At 44.2% G+C, this 22,459-nt stretch overlaps 1 protein-coding gene across 2 annotated transcripts in view; it reads left to right on the plus strand.

Annotated features, from left to right (window-relative positions):
• The window catches only part of USH1C (USH1 protein network component harmonin), a 103,067-nt gene that overhangs the window by 21,425 nt on the left and 59,183 nt on the right, over positions 1-22,459 (plus strand). For both annotated transcript variants that reach the window (XM_054027485.1, XM_054027487.1), the window contains exons 5-11: positions 11,654-11,762; positions 11,878-11,902; positions 12,710-12,767; positions 14,168-14,271; positions 20,497-20,581; positions 20,766-20,825; positions 21,610-21,666. In XM_054027485.1, the coding sequence (XP_053883460.1) occupies positions 11,654-11,762; positions 11,878-11,902; positions 12,710-12,767; positions 14,168-14,271; positions 20,497-20,581; positions 20,766-20,825; positions 21,610-21,666 (498 nt within the window). The remainder of the gene's footprint in view (positions 1-11,653; positions 11,763-11,877; positions 11,903-12,709; positions 12,768-14,167; positions 14,272-20,496; positions 20,582-20,765; positions 20,826-21,609; positions 21,667-22,459) is intronic.

Here is a 22,459-nt window from a genome sequence, read left to right on the forward strand (position 1 = left end):
AGGCCTCACTCATACTTGCACCAAAATAACAAAGGGGGTGAATTAAAATCAGTTTAGTTATTTTGGTACAAGTCTGTGTGAGGACACTTGGAATAAAAGTGGCTGAAGTCAGTTTATACTTTGCCATAGTCCCCTGATGCCTCAACATCAGGCTGGGTCCCTCTCTGCCTTGCCACTATCAGTCCGGGAAATTTCTAACTGGCCTGCAAGTGGAAGGTATTGGTTGTCCCTGGTTTTCAATTCAGTTCTGAAGCTCAGCAAGGAAGAGCAGTGAAAGGTCTGAAGATCTAAAATGTGAGGGAGAAAATATTATATTTGAGGAAGAAAAAAGAAGGATGAAAGAGACAGTACAACATCAGTCACAAGAGGCCTTCCATACCAGTGCTGGGGGAGGCGAGTGGTTAATTTAGCTATTTTAATTTTTTTTAAATGATTAAGTGGCTGCATAGGAAAGTTACATCAGCCTAGTCATGGATTACCTCCTGTTTCCTTTGTGCCATTGAAGTTCCCTAGGTCTGGGAGAAGTTATGGGGAATTCTCTCTAAGGGGTTGTCTAAACACAAAAGGTGTACTGCTTTAACGACACTGGTATGATTAAAGCAGTATGTTCCCCTTGGTGCGGATGCAGTTCTACTGCTATAGCCTATTCCCATACCAAGAGGAGAATAAGGGTATGTCTACACTATGAAATTAGGTCAAATTTATAGAAGCCGGTTTTATAGATATCGGTTTTATACAGTCGATTGTGTGTGTCCCCACATAAAATGCTCTAAGTGCATTAAGTCGGCGGACCACGTCCACAGTACCAAGGCTAGCGTCGACTTCCGGAGCATTGCACTGTGGATAGCTATCCCACAGTTCCCAGTCTCCACCGCCCATTGGAATTCTGGGTTGAGATCCCAATGCCTCATGATGCAAAAACAGTGTCGCGGGGGGTTCTGGGTACATGTTATCAGGACCCTCCCCCTCCATCAGAGCAACGGCAGACAATCGATTCGCGCCTTTTTACCTGGTTTACCTGTGCAGACAACATACCACGGCAAGCATGGAGCCACTCAGCTCAGCTTATCCGTCACCATATGTCATCTGGGTGCCGGCAGACGTGGTACTGCATTGCTACACAGCAGCAGCTAATTGCCTTTTGGCAGTAGACAGTGCAGTATGACTGGTAGCCGTCATTGGCTATCTGGGTGCTGGCAGACGTGGAGCTGCATTGCTACACAGCAGCAGCTCCTTGCCTTTTGGCAGTGGATGGTATATTACGATTGATATCCGTCATCATCATATTCCTCAGTCAGTTCAATTTGAGGCACCCAGGAAAGTTCTTCAGCAGATTCCTCTAAGCAATACTGAACCAAACTTTCCACTCTGGGCATCTGATTCCTCATTTTGTCTCCTGGAGACCCGGCAGTCTTATTGAACCGTCTTGACGATGATGGCTATCAGTCGTAGTACATAATTTTCTGCCAAGCACCCAGAAGATGCCGATGGCTATCAGTCATGCTGCACCGTCTGCTGCCAGCGTAAGATGTAAAAAATAGATGGACCAGATTTGTTCTGTATTCATTTGCTTCCCCCTCCCTCCGTGAAATCAACGGCCTGCTAAACCCAGGGTTTTGAGTTCAATCTTTGGGGGGGCCATTCTGTGTGACAGTTGTTTGTGTTTTTCCCTGATGCACAGCCACCTTTGTTGATTTTAATTCCCTGTACCTGTATGCCATGTCGTCAGTCGCCCCTCCCTCCGACACTAGTTTTGCGCCTTTTTTCAGACCAGACGCCATAGCACTGGGATCATGGAGCCCGCTCAGATCACCGTGGCACTTATTAGCACTATGAACACCACGTGCATTGTCCTGGAGTATATGCAGAGCCAGGACATGCCAAAGCAAAACCAGGACCAGCCGAGGAGGCGATTGCAGTGCAGCGACGAGAGTGATGAGGAAATTGACATGGACATAGACCTCTCACAAGGTACAGGCCCCAGCAGTGTGCAAATCATGGTGTTACTGGGGCAGGTTCATGGCGTGGACCGCATCATGTTGCAGGTCTGGGACTATTCCCAGTGGCTGCGAAAACTTCGCATGTGTAAGGGCACTTTCATGGAACTTTGTGACTTGCTTTCCCCTGCCCTGAAGCGCCAGAATACCAGGATGAGAGCAGCCCTCACAGTTGAGAAGCGAGTGGCAATAGCCCTGTGGAAGCTTGCAACGCCAGACAGCTACCGGTCAGTCGGGAATCAATTTGGAGTGGGCAAATCTACTGTGATCCAAGTTGCCAGGGCAATCCAAGACCTGGGGATATCAAGGGTAGTGACTCTGGGAAACGTGCAGGTCATAGTGGATGGCTTTGCTGGAATGGGATTCCCAAACTGTGGTGGGGCGATAGACGGAACCCATATCCCTATCTTGTCACCGGAGCACCAAGCCACCGAGTACATAAACCGCAAGGGGTATTTTTCAATGCTGCTGCAAGCCCTGGTGGATCACAAGGGACGTTTCACCAACATCAACGTGGGATGGCCAGGAAAAGTACATGATGCTCGCATCTTCAGGCACTCTGGTCTGTTTCGAAAGCTGGAGGAAGGGACTTTCTTCCCGGACCAGAAAATTACCGTTGGGGATGTTGAAATGCCTATCGTTCTCCTTGGGGACCCAGCCTACCCCTTAATGCCATGGCTCATGAAGCCGTACACAGGCAGCCTGGACAGTAGTCAGGACCTGTTCAATTATAGGCTGAGCAAGTGCCAAATGGTGGTGGAATGTGCATTTGGACATTTAAAAGCGCTCTGGCGCAGCTTACTGACTCAGATAGACCTCAGCGAAACCAATATCCCCATTGTTATTGCTGCTTGCTGTGTGCTCCACAATATCTGTGAGAGTAAGGGGGAGACATTTATGGCAGGGTGGGAGGTTGAGGCAAATCGCCTGGCCGCTGATTACGTGCAGCCAGACACCAGGGCGGTTAGAAGAGTACAGCAGGGCGCGGTGCGCATCAGAGAAGCTTTGAAAACGAGTTTTGTGACTGGCCAGGCTATGGTGTGAAACTTCTGTTTGTTTCTCCTTGATGAACCCTCCGCCCTCCCCCCCACCCAGTTCACTCTACTTCCCTGTAAACCAACCACCCCACCCTCCCCTCCCCCCTTCGAGCACCTCTTGCAGAGGCAATAAAGTCATTGTTACTTCTCATTCATGCATTCTTCATTAATTCATCACACAACTAGGGGGATAATTGCCAAGGTAGCCTGGGATGGGTGGGGGAGGAGGGAAGGAAAAGGACACACTGCAGTTTAAAACTTTAACACTTTTTGAAGGCCAGCCTTACGATGCTTGGGCAATCATCTGGGATGGAGTGACTGGGTGGCCGGAGGCCCCCTCACCGTGTTCTTGGGCGTCTGGGTGAGGAGGCAATGGGACTTGGGGAGGAGGGCTGTTGGTTACACAGGGGCTGTAGCGGCGGTCTCTGCTCCTGCTGCCTTTCCTGCAGCTCAACCATACGCTGGAGCATATCAGTTTGATGCTCCAGCAGCCGGAGCATCGACTCTTGCCTTCTGACGGCAAGCTGACGCCACCTATCAGCTTCAGTCCGCCACTTGCTCTGTTCAGCCCGCGATTCAGCCCGCCTCCTCTCCTCTCGTTCATATTGTGCTTTTTTGCACTCTGACATTGACTGCCTCCACACATTCTGCTGTGCTCTTTCAGCGTGGGAGGACATCTGGAGCTCCAAGAACATATCATCCCGAGTCCGCCATTTTCTCCTTCTAATCTTCGCTAGCCTCTGTGAAGGAGAAACATTTGCAGCTGGTGGAGGAGAAGGGAGAGGTGGTTAAAAAAAGACACATTTTAGAGAACAATGGGTACACTATTCCACGTTAAATTTTGCTGTTCACATTACACAGCACATATGCTTTCGTTACAAGGTCGCATTTTTCCTCATATTGAGGGCCTGCCGGTTTGGTGTGAGAGATCACTCACGCAGTACCAGGCAACAGAATTCGGCTTGCAGGCAGCCATGGTAAGCCACAGTCTTTTGGCTTTTTTAACCTTCATAACATGTGAGAATGGTTTCAAACAGCAGTGCCTTCATTTCCCATACCAAGGACCCGTTGGTTTGGCCATTTAAAATGGGTTTTCAATGTAAAAGGAGGGGTTGGGGTTTCCGGGTTGACATGCAGCACAAACCCAACTACCCCCCCCCCACACACACACACACAGCCAATTCTCTGGGATGATCACTTCACCCCTCCCCCCGACCATGTGGCTAACAGCGGGGAACATTTCTGTTCAGCCGAGCAGGAACGGGCACCTCTGAATGTCCCCTTAATAAAATCACCCCATTTCAACCAGGTGACCGTGAATGATATCACTCTCCTGAGGATAAGAAAGAGAGATAAGGAATGGATGTTGTCTGCATGCCAGCAAACACCGGGACCATACACTGCCATGCTTTGTTATGCAATGATTCCAGACTACGTGCTACTGGCCTGGCGTGGTAAAGTGTCCTACCATGGCGGACGAGATAAGGCAGCCCTCCCCAGAAACCTTTTGCAAAGGCTTTGGGAGTACATAAAGGAGAGCTTTCTGGAGATGTCCCTGGAGGATTTCTGCTCCACCCCCATACACATTAACAGACTTTTCCAGTAGTTGTACTGGCTGCGATTGCCAGGGCAAATTAATCATTAATCACGCTTGCTTTTAAACCATGTGTAATATTTACAAAGGTACACTCACCAGAAGTCCCTTGTGTGCCCTTAGGGTCTGGGAGCACGCCTTGGGTGAGTTCGGGGGTTACTGGTTCCAGGTCCAGGGTGATAAACATATCCTGGCTGTTGGGGAAACCGGTTTCTCCGCTTCCTTGCTGTGAGCTATCTTCATTGTCTTCATTGTCATCTTCCTCGTACCCCGAACCCGCTTTCCTGTTGCGTGTTTCTCCATTGACGGAGTCAAAGCACACGGTTGGGGTAGTGGTGGCTGCACCCCCTAGCATCGCATGCAGCTCCGCGTAGAAGCGGCATGTTTGCAGCTCTGCCCCGGACCTTCCGTTTGCCTCTCTGGCTTTGTGGTAGGCTTGCCTTAGCTCCTTAATTTTCACGCGGCACTGCTGTGCATCCCTGTTATGGCCTCTGGCCTTTGAGACCTTTTCTAATATTTTGCCATTTCGTTTACTGCTACGGAGTTCAGCTAGCACTGATTCGTCTCCCCATATGGCGAGCAGATCCCGTACCTCCTGTTCGGTCCATGCTGGAGCTCTTTTGCGATCCTGGGACTCCATCATGGTTACCTGTGCTCATGAGCTCTGCGTGGTCACCTGTGCTTTCCACCCTGGGCAAACAGGAAATGAAATTCAAAAATTCGCGGGGCTTTTCCTGTCTACCTGGTCAGTGCATCTGAGTTGAAAGTGCTGTCCAGAACGGTCACAATGAAGCACTGGGATAGCTCCCGGAGGCCAATACCGTCGAATTCCGTCCACACTACCCCAAATCCGACCCGCAAAGGCCGATTTTAGCGCTAATCCCCTCGTCGGATGTGGAGTAAAGAAACCGGTTTAAAGGGCCCTTTATGTCGAATAAAAGGGCTTAGTCGTGTGGACGTGTCCAGGCTTAATTCGATTTAACGTTGCTAAAGTCGACCTAAACTCGTAGTGTAGACCAGGCCTAAGCTATACCAGAATAAGGTACCTTTATGCCAGTATAACTATGTTAGTTTAAACATAAATCACGCCCCTAATTGACATAAGTTATACTAGTGCAAAAATTCTGTTTAGACCAGACCTAACTCAAAGTGACTCTGCAGTGTGCTACCACAGAACTGAGATTTTTCAATGTGGCATTGCACTCCATCACGCTAGGTTCATCCTTTCTCTGAATACACTGGATTTCTATGAACTACAGTTTTCTGCAACTTGCAAGGCTCACAAGGCTTGGAGGATATTTTATGTAGCACTAGGCCTGAAATTATTTTCTTTTGGATTGATTTATCTTGAGTCTCACTAAGGCTCCATTTAACCCAATGGAAAATAACTTATTCTAAAAGGAAATTGTTTATTTTGTACAGATTATACATGGGATAAACACAAAAGTCCAAAGAGGTTAAAATTCCATGTTTATGGTTAAATAGTTACACACTGAGGCCTGGACCTACAGAAATAGTCATGGGAGGCAGGGCTGAGATGAGTGAAAACCTTGCAAAGATTCTATTACTGAGTTTTCCTGGAATCATTCCACTGGGGGGCAGGGATCACTCACCTATCCCACCTGCCTAAAACAAGCAGTGGTTCCCTGCAGATTCCTCAGACCCTTCCCAAAGGATCTGCATGGACTCCAAAGGATCTGCACAATTCCAGCTCCCTTTGCACAGAAACCCTGTGCCTTCACACCATCTCTGAGCCCTCCTGCTGCACTTCCTAGCAGCTCCATTGCAGTCATGCTGCCAGAGCTAATAGAAGCCACTGCTTCCCCAAAAGCCTCCTTTATTTTCCAGAGTGAAGGAGACCACGTGAGTTAATGTCACTTCAAATTTATCTCTTAGGCTTTAAGGAGGATAATGAGCATCCCTCCCTGGCCCATTCCTCTATAGCTTTGCATCTGTGGCAAGCAATGGTGCCACGGAGCATCTGTCATGTATGCTAAGCTGCCATCTACACCTCCACAACTCTAGTGTGGGTCAGGTAATCTCGGTCAGATTATTTAAGAACGGGTCAAGTAGACAGTAGTGGGAACCATGTAGTGAGTAGTCCTGCAAAAATTTAGGTGACCAGACTGGAGGCTCCACCTATTTTAATTTTTTTGACTACGAATGGGATTTCCAAAACGCTGTGTGCTGACCTAGCTCTCTTCCTATTAAAGCCCATAGGAAAACTCCCACTGACTTCAGTGAAAGCAGCATTAAGCCCAGGGCCGGCTCCAGGGACCAGCCCACCAACCTTGCGCTTGGGGCGGCACCTGGAGGGGGGCAGCTTGGTGCTCCGGCTCTGGCCGCCGGGGAGAGCGGAGCTCCGGCTGGGCTCTCCGCCTTCCCTCCGGTGCTCTGGGCGCCGGGGAGAGTGGAGCCGTGGCAGGCTCTCCGCCCTGCCTCCGGCACTCTGGCCGCCACTCCGCCCTCCCCCCAGCGCTCTGGCCACCGGGAAGAGCGGAGCCGCGGCGGGCTCTCCGCCCTCCCTCCGGCACACTGGCCACCGGGGAGAGTGGAGCTGCGGCGGGCTCTCCGCCCTCCACCCGGCGCTCTGGCCGCCACTCCGCCCTCCCTCCGGCGCTCTGGCCGCCGGGGAGAGCGGAGCCCCGGCCAGCTCGCTGCCCTCCCCGTGGCGCTCTGGCCGCCGGGGAGAGCGGAGCCCCAGCTGGGCTCTCCGCCCTCCTCCCAGGGCTCCGGCCGCCAGCGGAGCCGCGGCAGACTCACCGCCCTCCCCCCGGCACTCTGGCCGGTCGGGGAGAGTGGCCTGCGGCCGGGCTCGGTGCCCTCCCCTGCCGCGCTGGGGGGGAGGTGGGGGGCGGCAGGAGGCTTTTGAGCCGGCCCTGATGAAGCCAGTTCTGATCCTTTTGAAAACCCACCCCATATCTTCCCCTAGATGATGATTTTGTTTGCCCAGTAGGTGGAGCAAGCACATCAGTTAATAGTTGTGAACGGACAGGATTTGTTCCATTCTGTGTGTGAAAACATCTTTATTTCCCTCAGGAATCCTATACTTTTATGTGTATCATCCAATCAGTGTTTTTAAAAAAGCAATAATGAGACGATTGAGGCAATTACACTCAGGCTATCAACATATGCTATTGTTATTGTACAGTGTCAGAGGTATGCATGGCACTTTAGAGGCAAAATAAAATGTTCTTTGCCCCAAGGAGGCTACCATAGGAAGACATGATAAAGTGACACAAGGAGTCCCATTAATGAAAACAGGTGAGCATGTCCTCACCCATTAGAGCAGGGGTTCTCAAACTTGGGGTTGGGACCTCTCAGGGGGTCGCAGGGTTATTACATGGGGGGTCACAAGATGTCAACCTCCACCCCAAACCCTGCTTTGCCTCCAGCATTTATAATAGTGTTAAATATATAAAAAAGTGTTTTTCATTTCTAAGGGGGGTCACACTCAGAGACTTGCTATGTGAAAGGAGTCACCAGTACAAAAGTTTGAGAGCCACTGCACTAGAGGAAGGGTTGCCCAGTTAAGTCTTTATAGCCATACCAGACCAGAGTTTCAACATGAGTAAGCATGGCAGTAGTACCTTACTCTAGTCCCAGTGAAATCAGGAATAATTCTCAGTATGAGTAAAACTGGTAGAATCCGGCCCATTGAATAGAATGACATGTATTATTACATTTAAAAAAAACCAACCTCCCTACATTAAAAAGAAAGCTAAGGGTGTAAAGTCAAGCTTTCAAACGTTAGGAAATGCCAGAGTTAAGGTTGCCTGTGGAACTTTAATGTGGCGTCCTCATGTATGTGCATTATGATACAATCTCTATTTACACGATTGCATAGTATTTTTTCTGCAGGATCCTTCCCTCATTCACTGTGCAGGATGGATGATGCTCCTCCCACCCCTCACTCCTGTCTGTCTTCCTGACCTGTAAACTCCGTATATCTCTGTATTGCAGACAGGCTGCTGCCTTCTCCACCCTGCCTGGGCATCAGCTGAAGGAGCACTTAGAATTGCCCTCAGTTCCAGGGCCTGCACCGCTGCAGCCCCAGGCAGCTGGGAAGAACAATTGCAGGCAAAGTCCTGCTCAGTCTCTGCAGCCCTGTGATGGAGCATGTCTGGTACAGATGGAATCAGGGTGACAAACCTCAACTAAATATCTGGGTAACACCCCTGTTCCATTGCCAAAGTTCAATATCTGCTCCAAATCATAGGTATGCGAGAGCCTCTAAATGAAACAGTTGTATGACTGTTTTAAACATTGATGAAACAGCATATTTTCCCCTAATTTTGTTCTCTGAACCAGCTGAACCATTTTGACTGAAGCTTTCAAAAAAAAAAAAAAAAAAGAAAATCGGCCTCAGGCAGACACCTGGCATGGAAAATTTCAGCTCAAACAGTTGATGTTTGTCAAAGTTACGTGCAACTGAAAATAGGGGCTTAAAATGGAAGGTGTGAAGCAAACTTAATTATAGGTGGCGCTACAAACAATATCCATATGTGAATGTCTTTTCTGTAAAACGTCACACAACATTTTGATGGTAAGAGCACCGTCCTGCTCCGTTGAAGTCAATGGCAAAATTTCCATTGACTTCAATGGCGCATTTTATATAAGTGTTCATTATTAACAGTAATACATATTAGCACAGTTTATGGGGACAGCCATGGAAGATCAGACCAGAAATAGACCCAAGGAATTTAGTTGTGTTGCTTGTAGAGATCAGGCAAAATACATTGGAAGTAGGGAGCAATGTTTGTAATTTGTTTTAAAAGAATTTCTTGATGGTCACTTGCATGCCCTCATCTCTGAGGATTAGTTTGTGGTTGCCTAAGGGGAGCATGTTAATGGGAGCATGGGTAGAAATGGTCCTGGAATCAAGCAGAGGAAAATTCTTTACGCCCCATTATGGTTGATGTTAGCCATATCAGACCAGAGTTTCAACATGAATAAGCATGGAGAAACCCATGTTTGGATGCATAAGCAAGGAAGGCAAAGAATTGTGCAGGACTCTTTCTGCAAGATCTGGAGATCTGTGAACCAAAAAAAGTGGGTGGTGATCAGGAAAGTGAAAAAGTGAAGGCTAGATGAAGGATGCACTGAAATTTGAATTAGTACAGTGCATAATAGCCACAATACAGCCAAGATCACTTGATGACTGCTTAAATTCAGAAAAGGGGTGGATGCGATACAGTAGTAATTGATCATTTTCACATAGCTCTGCATTAGTGATGGAGCTGGCTGAATATTTTTCAACATAATGGTTTTCTGTTGGAAAATGCTGTTTAACTGAAATCAGGACTTTTTGTGGGGACATGTTGACTCAGATCAAAATTTGTTTTGAAAAAAATTGCAAAAGAAGTTTTCCGATAAGGTCAAAATGTTCTGTTTTGACCTTATTAGAACAAGACATTTTGACTTTTTTTATTCAAAACAACTTTGTTTTAAAATTTATTTTATTATATTATAAAATTTGTATATATTACATTATAATATAAAAAGTTGAAATCAGAACAAAACATTTTTAATTTTGTGAGAACAAACTGTTTCAACAAATCCAAAACAAACAGAAAGCCTTTGAGGAGGTCCCTCACCAAAGGCTCTTAAGCAAATTAAGCTGTCATGGGATAAGAGGGAAGGTCCTCTAATGGATTGGTAACTGGTTAAAAGATAGGAAACAAAGGGTAGGAATAAATGATCAGTTTTCAGAATGGAGAGAGGTAAATAGTGGTGTCCCCAACAGGTCTGTACTGAGACCAGTTCTATTCAACATATAAATGATCTGGAAAAGGGGGTAAACACTGAGGTGGCAATTTGCAGATGGTACAAAACTCTCAAGATAGTTAAGTCCCAGGCAGACTGCAAAGAGCTACAAAAGGATCTCTCAAAACTGGGTGACTGGGCAACAAAATGGCAGAGGAAATTCAATGTTGATAAATGCAAAGTACTGCACATTGGAAAACATAATCCCAACTATACATATGAAATGATGGGGTCTAGATTAGCTGTTACCACTCAAGAAAGAGATTGTGGAGTCATTGTGGATAGTTCTCTAAAAACATCCTCTCAATGTGCACTGGCAGTCAAAAAAGCAAACAGAATGTTGGGAATCATTAAGAAAGGGATAGATAATAAGACAGAAAATATCAGATTGCCTCTATATAAATCCATGGTATGCCCACATCTTGAATACTGCGTGCAGATGTGGTCGCCCCATCTCAAAAAAGATGTATTGGAATTAGAAAAGGTTCAGAAAAGGGCAACAAAAAATGACTAGGGGTATGGAATGACTCCCATATGAGGAGAAATTAGTACGACTGGAACTGTTCAGCTTGGAAAAAGCGATGACTAAGGGGGGATATGATAGAGGTCTATAAAATCATGACTGGTGTGGAGAAAGTAAATAAGGAAGTGCTATTTATTCCTCCTCATAACACAAGGACTAGGGGTCACCAAATGAAATTAATAGGGAGCAGATTTAAAACAAACAAAAGGAAGTATTTTTTTTACACATCTCACAGTCAACCTGTGGAACTCCTTGCCAGAGGATGTTGTGAAGGCCAAGACTATAACAGGGTTAAAAAAAGAACTAGATAAGTTGATGGAAGATAGGGTCCATCAATGGCTATTCGCTAGGATGGGCAGGGATGGTGTTCGTAGCTTCTGTTTGCCAGAAGCTGGGAATGGGCGATGGGATGGATCACTTGATGATTACCTGTTGTGTTCATTCCCTCTGGGCACCTGGCATTGGCCACTGTCAGAAAACAGGATACTGGGCTAGGTAGACCTTTGGTCTGACCTAGTATGGCTGTTCTTATGTTAAATCTCATTCTCTACTTTACTTGAGATTCTAGAGGTCTTCAAGGTATTCTGCTATCTATCCAAAACATTTTTTTCCAGTCACATGACCTCTGCATCAAAGAGATTGTCAGTTTACACAAGTTGCTTAGAGACTTTTCTACACTGATTCCTTTTTTAAACAAATCATATAACAGATTTTCTTTCTATTTCTTATTTCTAAGATTGGAGATGAGATAGTTCGGATAAACGGATACTCCATCTCTTCTTGCACTCATGAGGAAGTAATAAATCTCATCCGTACAAAGAAAATAGTGTCCATAAAAGTAAGACGTAAGTAATGCAAAATTCACATGGGTTGCTACAGTTCCCACACTGACAGAGAGAATGTCATGTAGCTAATTCATAATCTGCAGGAAGATTTACCTGACATATTTTTCTCTTGCAGATATCGGCATGATACCTGTCAAAAGGTAAACACAATCAGTCCCTTTCCTAAATTCATATCCAACATACAAATTAGATTCTTCATTTCGTCTGCAATTTCTTATCTACCATTGATATTCTAGAAAGTTGATAATGGCCAACTTTATCAATGATTAAAATGATACACCTTGGCTGATTTGGCAGGCTACTGCCCCATTTGATGCATCTGATTCCCTGTCTTAAATAAGCAAGCTTATCTTTCTGCTTTATCAGTGGAATCCGTCTGGAACTCGGACAAATTCCAGCACCAAATTCACTTAGCAGAATGCTCCAAAGTTCTAGCATCTTCCTAACTTTCGGGGTTGTTTTTTAGAAGCAGCCTCTGACTAAAGTTGGCTGAAGTTTTGAAAATCATGATTGGTCTATGATGACTTTTGTTGAAAAATTGAATTTCAATGCGGGGGGGAATAATTGAAATGTTCTGATAAAAAAAAATCTTTTAGATTTTTGAGGGATGTTTTGACTAGCTGTATAAACCGGTTGAGATTTTTTGACTTTCGAAAAAAGTTTCCAAAAACCAATAATTTTTCAAAAAGTTTGCTAAATTATACATAGTTTTTTTTTTTAACAGCTCTACCTCTACCTTTACTGATGTAAATTATTGCATGTTTACCTGATGTCCTTTAGACAGCTAAGTACTTGACTACAAAATCAATATCATTATTTATCAATAGTACCTACATTTATGTGTGGATGGAAAATACATGGCTGGATTGAAGCCACATTCAATATACTCATCATTTTTAAACCATTTTCCTCATCATATTTAACCATTTTGGTTTTTTTACTTCTAGCTCTCCAGATGAGCCTCTTAAGTGGCAATTTGTGGATCAGTTTGTGTCAGATTCTGGGGTAAGACACCTAATATCTTATTTTAGTAATATGCCCTCTGGGAACACTTAGCGATATTTAATTTGTTTTCCCCCCCACCCCCTTACTTATCTTTTTAGTGATTGCATTTATTTTGATGGTACAAAAACCTGTTAAGTGAAATCTGAAACAAACAGCTATTAATGTCCTACCAGTCTGTTCCTATGTGGCCTTATCCGCCTCTTACTAAAGTCAATAGAAAAATCTTCCATTAACTTCAGTGGGAGTTGGATGAGGTTGATAGTTAGAAAACATAATTAAAAAGCATCACCTACATTTTCAAAAGTACCTTGTGGTTTTTGAGTGCCTTCGTTTTTGGGTGCCTGAATTGAGAGGGCTTTTAAAGGGGCCTGATTTTTCAGAAGGCAGACGCTCAACCTTTCTGAAAATCAGCCCCTTCAGGGGGTCTCAGCTAGAACACTCAATATCACTAGCTACTCCTGGAAAATTCAGACTTGTGTATATTTTTGCTCTGATGCCCTGGTGATGAGCACATGGTAAATAAACTGCTAAAGTTTAGTAGACAAATATGAAAATGAAAAGCTCTAAAAGCAGTAATACAGAAAATGTGTGTTAGAAATGAAATGTTTCTACCAATATAAATAAAAGAATCAATAACTTCTGTTGAGTTTGGTGACTCAGCAAGCCAGTGCTTTATGTTGCAAGAGGCAATTTTTAATAGATTATTTGACATACCCTAACTGTTATTAGAGGTTAAAATTCCTAGAGTGTGGGAGACTAATGGAAGAACAAATAAGTCTATGAATGACATCCATGGGTTACAGCAGTGCTAAGAGAGCCCATGACTGGCTTTCCCTAGATTTATATCAGGGAAGGGTCCATTTAAAATAAAAGGTAATGAGGGCTATCAATATATTTTAGGTTTCAGAGTAGCAGCCATGTTAGTCTGTATCCGCAAAAAGAAGAACAGGAGTACTTGTGGCACGTTAGAGACTAACAAATTTATTAGAGCATAAGCTTTCGTGGACTACAGCCCACTTCTTCGGATGCATATAGAATGGAACATATATTGAGCATATATTTTAGGCAACTCTTGTCATGATATGCACAAGCTAATCATTTTTTCTCTTATGACCTTGCTTTAACTTTTTTTCTACTTTCCTCCTGAGATGTATCTTGATTGTTGTGATAATCCTCTCCGAATAGATAAAGAGTCAAATTCAGTCCTGGCACAGCTCCATTGAAGTCAATGTATTTGCTCGTCCTTACACTGGGGCTGAATTTGGACTATATAGCAGTGTAACCTGTAAATATGTAGGGTGAAATCCAGACACATTGAAATCAATGGGAGTTTTACTATTGGCTTCAGTGGAGCCAGGATTTTACCTGCAGTCTTTTTCCCCTTCTTTCTTTTGCTATAGGAGGGAAAAGGCAGCGTTGCTGGGCTCGCTTCATCTGGAGGAAGGGACAATAAAGAGAAGAAAGTCTTCATTAGTTTGATTGGTTCAAAGGGCATGGGATGCAGGTATGTAGATGTGTCCCATTTAATATGGTTTGCAAGAAATATTGGTAATTTGTGGAGTGAGAAATGCAGAACAGTCTTTGTTTGTGTAGTATCAGCAAAATATACATACAATCTAATATTTTGACAAAGATGTGGGAATACCTTTGTACAATGTGTTATTTAAACACTTAATACTGCAGCATAAATGTCTACTTGTTGAATTCTGCACCTCCATTTAGGTGCATCTTTAAGTCACTACAAAAGAACGACTGTTTATCTTTGTTTTAACCATGTTCAAAATGGAAAATGTGATCAGCTTATTTCATAAAAGACATCTAGAACATGGTATAGGAACTTTTTTTCCTTTAGTTACTTATAAATCAAAAGTAAATAATTATTTATTTTTATTGACAATGTATGGGTCTAAGGATAGCATTTTAAAAAGCACTTAAGTAACTTAGGAGCCTAAGTCCAAATTTCAAATGCAAATAAATTATCTAGGTTCTCTAAAGGCTAAATTTTTAAAGGGTATTTACATACTTAAATATGCAGATAGGTGCCTAGTGGAATTTTCAAAAGTGCCTGAGTGCCATTGATTTCATTTATCAGAGGGGTAGCCATGTTAGTCTGGATCTGTAAAAAGCAACAAAGAGTCCTGTGACACCTTATAGACTAACAAATGTATTGGAGCATGAGCTTTCATGGGTGAATACCCACTTCATCAGACGCATTTCCATTACATGCGTCTGACGAAGTGGGTATTCACCCACGAAAGCTTATGCTCCAATACATTTGTTAGTCTATAAGGTGCCACAGGACACTCTGTTGCTTTTTATTGATGTCATTGTCCTGGTGCACGGGGTCACACTGCCATTCAAATTTGGCCCAGTTGCCCTTCCATCTGTCTTTGAGAGCCAAACGTCTCTTCAGTGCTGTTGCCCTGCTTTGGAAAGCAGGCTGCATGCCTTGGAAGAATGTACCAAAACCGCAACTTTAACAAACTGTGGCTGCAACTTTTGAACAAAAAAAAAAAATCACAACTTTCTTATGGCCTTAGTTATAATGTTATTCACTCTTTCCAAAGCTCTCCATCCTACTTTTGGCACCAAAATTACTCAATTGGTCTTAATTCACACTTTTTTTTTAAATCGACTTAAGCAAAATCAAAATAGGGCACTCGTATTCAAAAATGAGTGCCTACCCCCAGACTTGCACTGAAAAAACAAAAGGTATGATTTAAAACTCGTATAATTATTTTGGTGCAAGTTTGTGTACAGACCAGCTCTTAGCCAGACAGGCGCCATACTTAACAGCTTTTAATACTCTCTATGATCTTGCACGCTTGCACTGAATGTGATTTTTTTTGGTCAGAAAAAGCTTAATAAATACACTGACCTCTTTTTCATGCTTAAGGGTATGTCTGTTCTTCAAACTGGGGGTGTGTGCGATTCACAGCTCGAGGAGAAATATTAACGTTAGCTCTGATCGAGTTAGCGCACTAAAAATGGAGTGTAGCCACTGTGGCACAAGCCACAGGAAAGGCTAGCCGCCACGAGTATGTGCCTGGGGTCTCGGATAGAAAAATACTTGGGGCAGTTATCCCTTGAGCTGCTCACGCTGCCATAGCTACCCTGCTTTTAGCATGCTAGCTCAATCAGAGCTAGTGTGGGTACGTCTCCTTGAGCTGAGAATCACACCCCCAGCTCATACCCTAACAAAGAACAGTTCAAGGATCGTCTGTGAAATTAAGAATAATCAGTTATCTTATTGTTGGGGATCATTTACTGCTGCTGCTGAACATATGTGGTACAGTATGTCTTGAGCTATAGATGAATATTTTTTTTTAAATGCTGGAAGCAGCAGTAAAGGGGGTAGTCTTTCTTTCCCCATACAAAATGATTCTGTAATCAGAACATAACATTTATTTTAAAAAGAACCATCCCTTTCTATGATAGTATGATTTACAAAATTTAAAACAGAGAATTAGAAAGAACGATAATATAAGGTTATATGGCAAAGCATTGTGTAACCCACGCACCTTCTGTCCCATCTAGTGGCACCGAGACCACTTAGAGCGAGATTAATAAGTCTGCTCTCTAGCCTTAGCTAACAGGCAGTTGGCTTTTAGCTCGTGGTAGAGGCTCATGGACTAAGCTCCAGAGGTCCTGAGTTCAATCCTGTCCACTGATTACTGGCATTACAATTACACAGATGGGATGAGTTAAAAAATAAACATCTATTCTGACTGGGCATGATTCTCTTATTTATACTTGTGTGAATCAGGAGCAAGCTTGAAATCAGCAGAGTTACCCAAGTGTAAATCAGTTGTGAGTGGAGAATCAGATCCACCATGTAGATGTGATGTTAGCATTTATAATTTATCATATTCCCTCAAATGTACCATATACCTATAATAAAATACCCATTAAGCCTTTTTATGCTGCATGGTAGTAATTTTTATACTATCATGTTTAACTTTGAATTCATAAAGTAGCAACTCCATATTAATAATAATTAACGAAATGTGGAAGGAATGTTTGGTTTTTGTTTGTTTTTAGGAAACAGTGCAGACTTGACAGGGCGGGGAGACGGGACGGACTGTTTAAAACATTGAATATAGCAATTTCTCCAGCTTGCCATATTCTAATTAGTAATAGACATTAGAAGAATGTAGGAGAAAACAAATATGATATTACTTCATGTTTTTTGGTTGTACTTTTTATGGCTTAGAAAAAACAACTTTATGCTCTTTGTATTGTTCTGTTTATAACTGTATGAAGATACACTCCTCCTGCCATATGAACTCTGGGCCCGATTTACAAAGCTATTTAGATGCCCTAAGACAGGGGTTCTCAGGACAAATTATTTGGCGCCCTGGGAGTGCGGCCACCAACTCCTGCTGGTGGCCGCTCTCACACTTTTCTCTAAAATACTTAATTAGCTTTAGGAAAAACAAATAAATATGCACATATACACGTCCAAATCATTGTAGTTTATTTATTGCTAGCTAGTAAGTCTGTTGTGAAAAGTGATATTAACAAACATACAAATATCACTTTTCAGAGCAGACTTACTCAGCCCTGGCAAGGCTGGGAACAAATTAAGCCCTTGATTGGTGGTCAGAGGAGGCAGCAGAGACCAGGGGTGATGGGGGTGAAGAGGTGACCAGGGGAGGCAGCAGAGGGCTGCAGCCTGAAGTGCCACAGCTGGTGGACGGAGCCCAAAGCCGCATGGCTGGAGCCTGGGGCCTGCTGCTGCGCAGCCAGAGCCTGGGGCTGGTGCTCGAAGCCCCACAGCCAGAGCTGCCACTCTGCCACCCCATGGCTGAGTCCCACTGCCCCAGGAAGGTGGGGAACTTACTGGCTACCTGCTCCTCCAGCATTGGGCCCCAGGTGTCTGGCGGGGAAATGGGGGACAGGGCCCAACCCCTGCTGGTAGCCTCAGCAACCAACACCAAGGCAGTGCATCCAGGAGCACCAGGGAGGGGGAGGGGCCGCTGCTCCCTCCACCCCAATAACAGCCCAGGAGGCTGTGGCCGCAAGAAAAGCCCCAGGTGGCCTCATGTGGCCCCGGTGGCTGCATTTGAGAAATGCTAACTAGATCCTGGTAGAGAGGAAGCCAGAGCAATCACCTAGATTTTCTGTAATATAGGAATTATTATAATGTATCAATTGTTTATAACAGCATTCCAACACTGATGGTTTCTGCATATGCATATAAATGACTGATGTTAACATGTTATTGCTTCAAGGTAGGCAGAGTGTTTTAAGGCTGTTTGTGACTTTAGTTTACAAAATTACTAACAGCAAACCAGTTATGGAGAGTCTAAACTTTTTAACCTTTGTATATCTGTAATCACATAATGAAATAATATATCCTCTTCTGTTTTTTATTGACGTCTCAGTCCCTGAAAATTAAATACATTTAGATTGGTTCTCTTATCAGTTAAGTTCTTGACTTCATTGCAGGGGTTCTCGCAAGACATTTTTTGGTGGCCTCAGAGTGTGGCCACCAACTCTTGCTGGTGGCCGCACTGACAAAATACTTATTTATTTGTTTTTCCAAAAGTTAATTAGCACATATACGCATCACTGTAATTTATGTAGGGTTGGGGTTTTTTTGCAGACTCAATAATAAAAATACTACTGTGAAAAGTGATATTTGTATGTTTGTTAATATCAATCACTTTTTACAGGACACTTAGTAGCTATCTGGAAGGCTGTGAAAAGTGATACTTGCATGTTTGTTAATATCACTTTTCTCAGCAAGTTCCAGGACAAATTAAACCCTGGATGGCGGGGGTCGGAGGCAGAGGCAGTGGGGACATGGTGGGATGGATATCGGCCGGGGGAGGCAGTGGGGCCCAGGGCAATGGAGGAGTAGATGCAGAGCCAGGAAGACAACGGGGTCCGGGGTGATGGAGGGGGGGCATGGATGCGGGGCCAAGAGAGAAGAGGGTGGGTGGTGAACCCACAGCTGTGCCACTGGAGCCAGGGTTGGCACCCACTGCTGTGTGGCTGGGGGTCAGTGCCCACGGCCAGAGCCCGGAGCTGGGGGCAGGAGCTACATGGCCGGGGAGAGGGAGTAAGAGCCCAAGGCCAGTGCCTCCTGCCATGCGGCCAGAGCCCAGAGCTAGGTTGGAGTCTAGGGCTGCATGGCCAGATCCAAGGATCAGTGCCCACCGCCATGGGGCCGAAGCCAGCACTTGATGCCAGGAATTGGCACCTGAGGCCAGCATCTGCTGCCGCGTGCCTGGGGCTGGGGATCGGTGCCTGGGGCCAGTGCCTCCTGCTGCGCACCCGGGACTGGGGATTGGGGCTGGGGGTCAGCCGGAGCCGAGTGTTGGCGCCTGAAGTTCCATGGCTGGACTCCTCGTCCGCACAGCCAGGCTCCCTAAGTCCCACCGCTGGAACCCAACCACCCCAGGGCTGAAGCCCAAGTCTCATTGCCCCCCCTTCCCTCTCCCCCTCCCCAGTAGAGAACTCACCGTGCTCTTCCAGTGTTGTGTTGTGCCTCATCTGTCTCCAGAGGCAGTGCAGGGCTGCGCATTCAGGAGGAACAGGGAGGGAGGGGGAAGGGGCCAATGCTTAGCCTCCTGCCCCACCGTCACTGCTCAGGAAGCTGTGGTGGCCGCATTTGAGAAACGTTGCCAGCTAAGCACCTAATGGAATTTACAAAAGGACCATAACTCAGTAGACACCTAACACCCATTGACTTTCAATGGGAGTTCGGCACCTAACTGAGGCACTTCTGAAATTCCCACGAGGTGCCTATCTGCATCTAAATAGGTTTAGTAAATCTGGCCCTTTATTTCTTATACTTATCTTTATTCAGATGGTCTCTGTATCTTTGGTTAGCCAGCGCTATAAGATGAAATACCATTTCTATGCAATGTGCATTCACATTGTACGGACCAACATTATATTTCTGTGCACTCTTCATGTTTTCATTTGTTATCCAGCCGCTGAACAACTTGAAGCGAATAATTAAGGGACTAAAGCTGGTTGCAAACTTAGAAAGATGGATAGTGCATCTGCCTGATGCAGGAAAAGCAGCAGTCAGTCAGCATACTTCAGAAATCTTTGCCATATTTGGTCTACATATTTTCTTAGCTGCAGCTTGAGGATTTTTACCCCAGAAGTATGGAGTATAGAGGGTTTCCTGCCTGTGACTTCCCTCTTGGTGTGGTCCATAGTTCTGAAGAATGATATTATGTCATACATAACTGAGTGATAGTGTAGATCTCCTCAGCACCCTGAATGAACATGCAAGCAATTACTCACTCGCTAATATGTTTTATATGGAATAGTTGCTCAGCTGGCATAGATTGATATAGCTCCATTGACTTCAATGCCAATTTACATCAGCAAAGGATCTGGCCAAAAATATTTTTATCATGGCATTGCTCTCCTATCTGCTTATTGTGATAAGTGTCGTGCATAGGCATTGTGACCAACTGGAAAAACAATATTGGCTGTGACAAGATATGCTGTAATGATCATGTTAAATCCAATGGGTCACATCCTTAGCTGATGTAAATTAATATAGTTCCATTGATTTTAGTGGAGCAATGGTGAGTTTCATCAGCTGAGGATATGGCCCAGTGTGTTTTTCAAAAATCAGTGAGAAATACAGGAAGCAAATATCAAAAAATACCTAACCTAATAGCAGACACTAGTTCAGCAAGTATGATGCCTTCTTTGTATTGTGTTATCCTATATCATCTGTTTTCTCTGCTTACTCCAGCATTTCCAGTGGTCCAACACAAAAACCAGGCATTTTTATCAGCAATATTAAACCAGGTTCTCTTTCTGCTGAGGTGGGGCTGGAGGTGAGTATGTTATGCTCCAAATAAGATGTTACAGGGTAATTTTATTTGGTAGTAATTTCATACAGTGATCTTGGATCCATTGATGAAGTCATGTTCTGTGACCTTTTTCAGCAGAAGGGGGGAAAAGTGTAAGGATACCCATAACAAAGAAAGTCATATGCTATGTTTTAATTATTTCTTATAGATTGGTGATCAGATTGTTGAAGTAAATGGAGTGGATTTTTCTAATGTGGACCACAAAGAGGTGGGAAAAGGAGTTTTTATTTAGCCCCATTATTATATTTATATTAAGTGTTATGTGTATAGAAAGTTCACAGCAGTTGTGTAAATTCTGCCTTAGTTTCATCGCCAAAAGTGCTGATGCCCAGGTTATGCCACCTAAACGGGGTTGGTCGTATAAATTCAGGTTAGGATTTTCAAAAGGGTTTAGGGAAGATTTAGGCACCCAACTCCCTCTGACTTTCAGTAGGTCCCTTGAAAATTCCAGCCTTTATCACTTCCCAATTCTCCTGTATTCACTATGCAGCTCTTTATCTGATCAAAAAGATCAAGAGATGACTTGATTACGGTGTATAAGTACCATCATGATGAGAAAATACTGGGTAGTAAAGGGCTTTTTAATTTAGTGGAGAAAAGCGTAACGAGCCAATGGCTACAAGATAAAACCAGACAAATTAGAGTTAGGAATAAGACACGATTTTTTTACAATGGTGGTGATTAACCATTGGAACAAATTTCCCAAGGGAAATGGTGAATTCTTGATCTCCTGATGTCTTCAAATCAAGACTTGGATGCCTTTCTGGAAGATACGCTTTAGCCAAACAAGTTATTTGGCTTAATACAAGTGCAATTGGATGGAATTCTATGGCCTGTGTTATGCATGAGGTTGGAATAGATGATCTAATAGTCCCTTCCCTTCTGACCTTAAAATCTATAAAACTGAGTAGGAAAACTATCCTACTTCTTTTTCTTCCTTATATACATAACGTTTTTACACTGAAACTGACTTTTTCACTTTGTTTTTGTAGGCTGTGAGAGTGTTAAAAAGCAGTCGAACCCTAACTATCTCTGTTGTATCAGGAGCCGTAAGTAATGAACCTATAAAAGCAGAAAGCATGTGAAAAAACTGTAGGCAATAATAAATAATACAATAGTCTTTGTTTCAACATAACTTCATGTTCCCTTTTTGAATGCCCTGATCCAAAGCCCATTAAAGTCAACAGGAATCTTTCCATATATTTCAATAGGCTTTGGCTTGAAGTCACTAAAAAGGCCTGATACAAAAATCAAATCCAATTTTGCCAGCAAAGACTGTAGCTAAAACACTGACTTGAGTTAATAGCAAGACAATGGGTCAAATTCTGCACTCACTTGCACCAGTGTAAATCTACTGAAGTCAGGGAGCCAGATGCTACTCTCACACTGGTGTAGATCACAAGTAAATCCATTGAAGTCAGTGTATAAAACTAGTGTGTGTGACCCCCATGGTCCACATTTTCTAGTCTACTAAGGATGCTTTGGAATGCTTTGATGGTATGAAGCAGCCTTTGAGACAGCTTCATTGGTCCATGAAAGGGTCTGTCTGTCTAGGAAATCCTTGGCTGGTGCAGAACTGCAATAGTGACTCCTATGTTACTTCTCAGTTTCTAGGAGAAAGAGGATGCAACCAATACCCCCCTCTGCCTGCTAATCCCTGGCTGTTGGGATAGCCCTTAGTGGCTGTGTAGCCAATGTAAAACAGAGCAATCCACAGGCTTTTCTATCTTATACTAAGGACCAGACCAGTGGCTTGACAGCCCCAAGATCAGGGTAGCTGAAAGCCACGTTTGCCAGCTCCAGAGCTGTGCTGAGCTCTGCTTGGATGCAGACAGGAGTTGG

The sequence above is a fragment of the Malaclemys terrapin genome, chromosome 4, assembly GCF_027887155.1.
Source record: "Malaclemys terrapin pileata isolate rMalTer1 chromosome 4, rMalTer1.hap1, whole genome shotgun sequence".
Lineage (NCBI taxonomy): Eukaryota > Metazoa > Chordata > Testudines > Emydidae > Malaclemys > Malaclemys terrapin.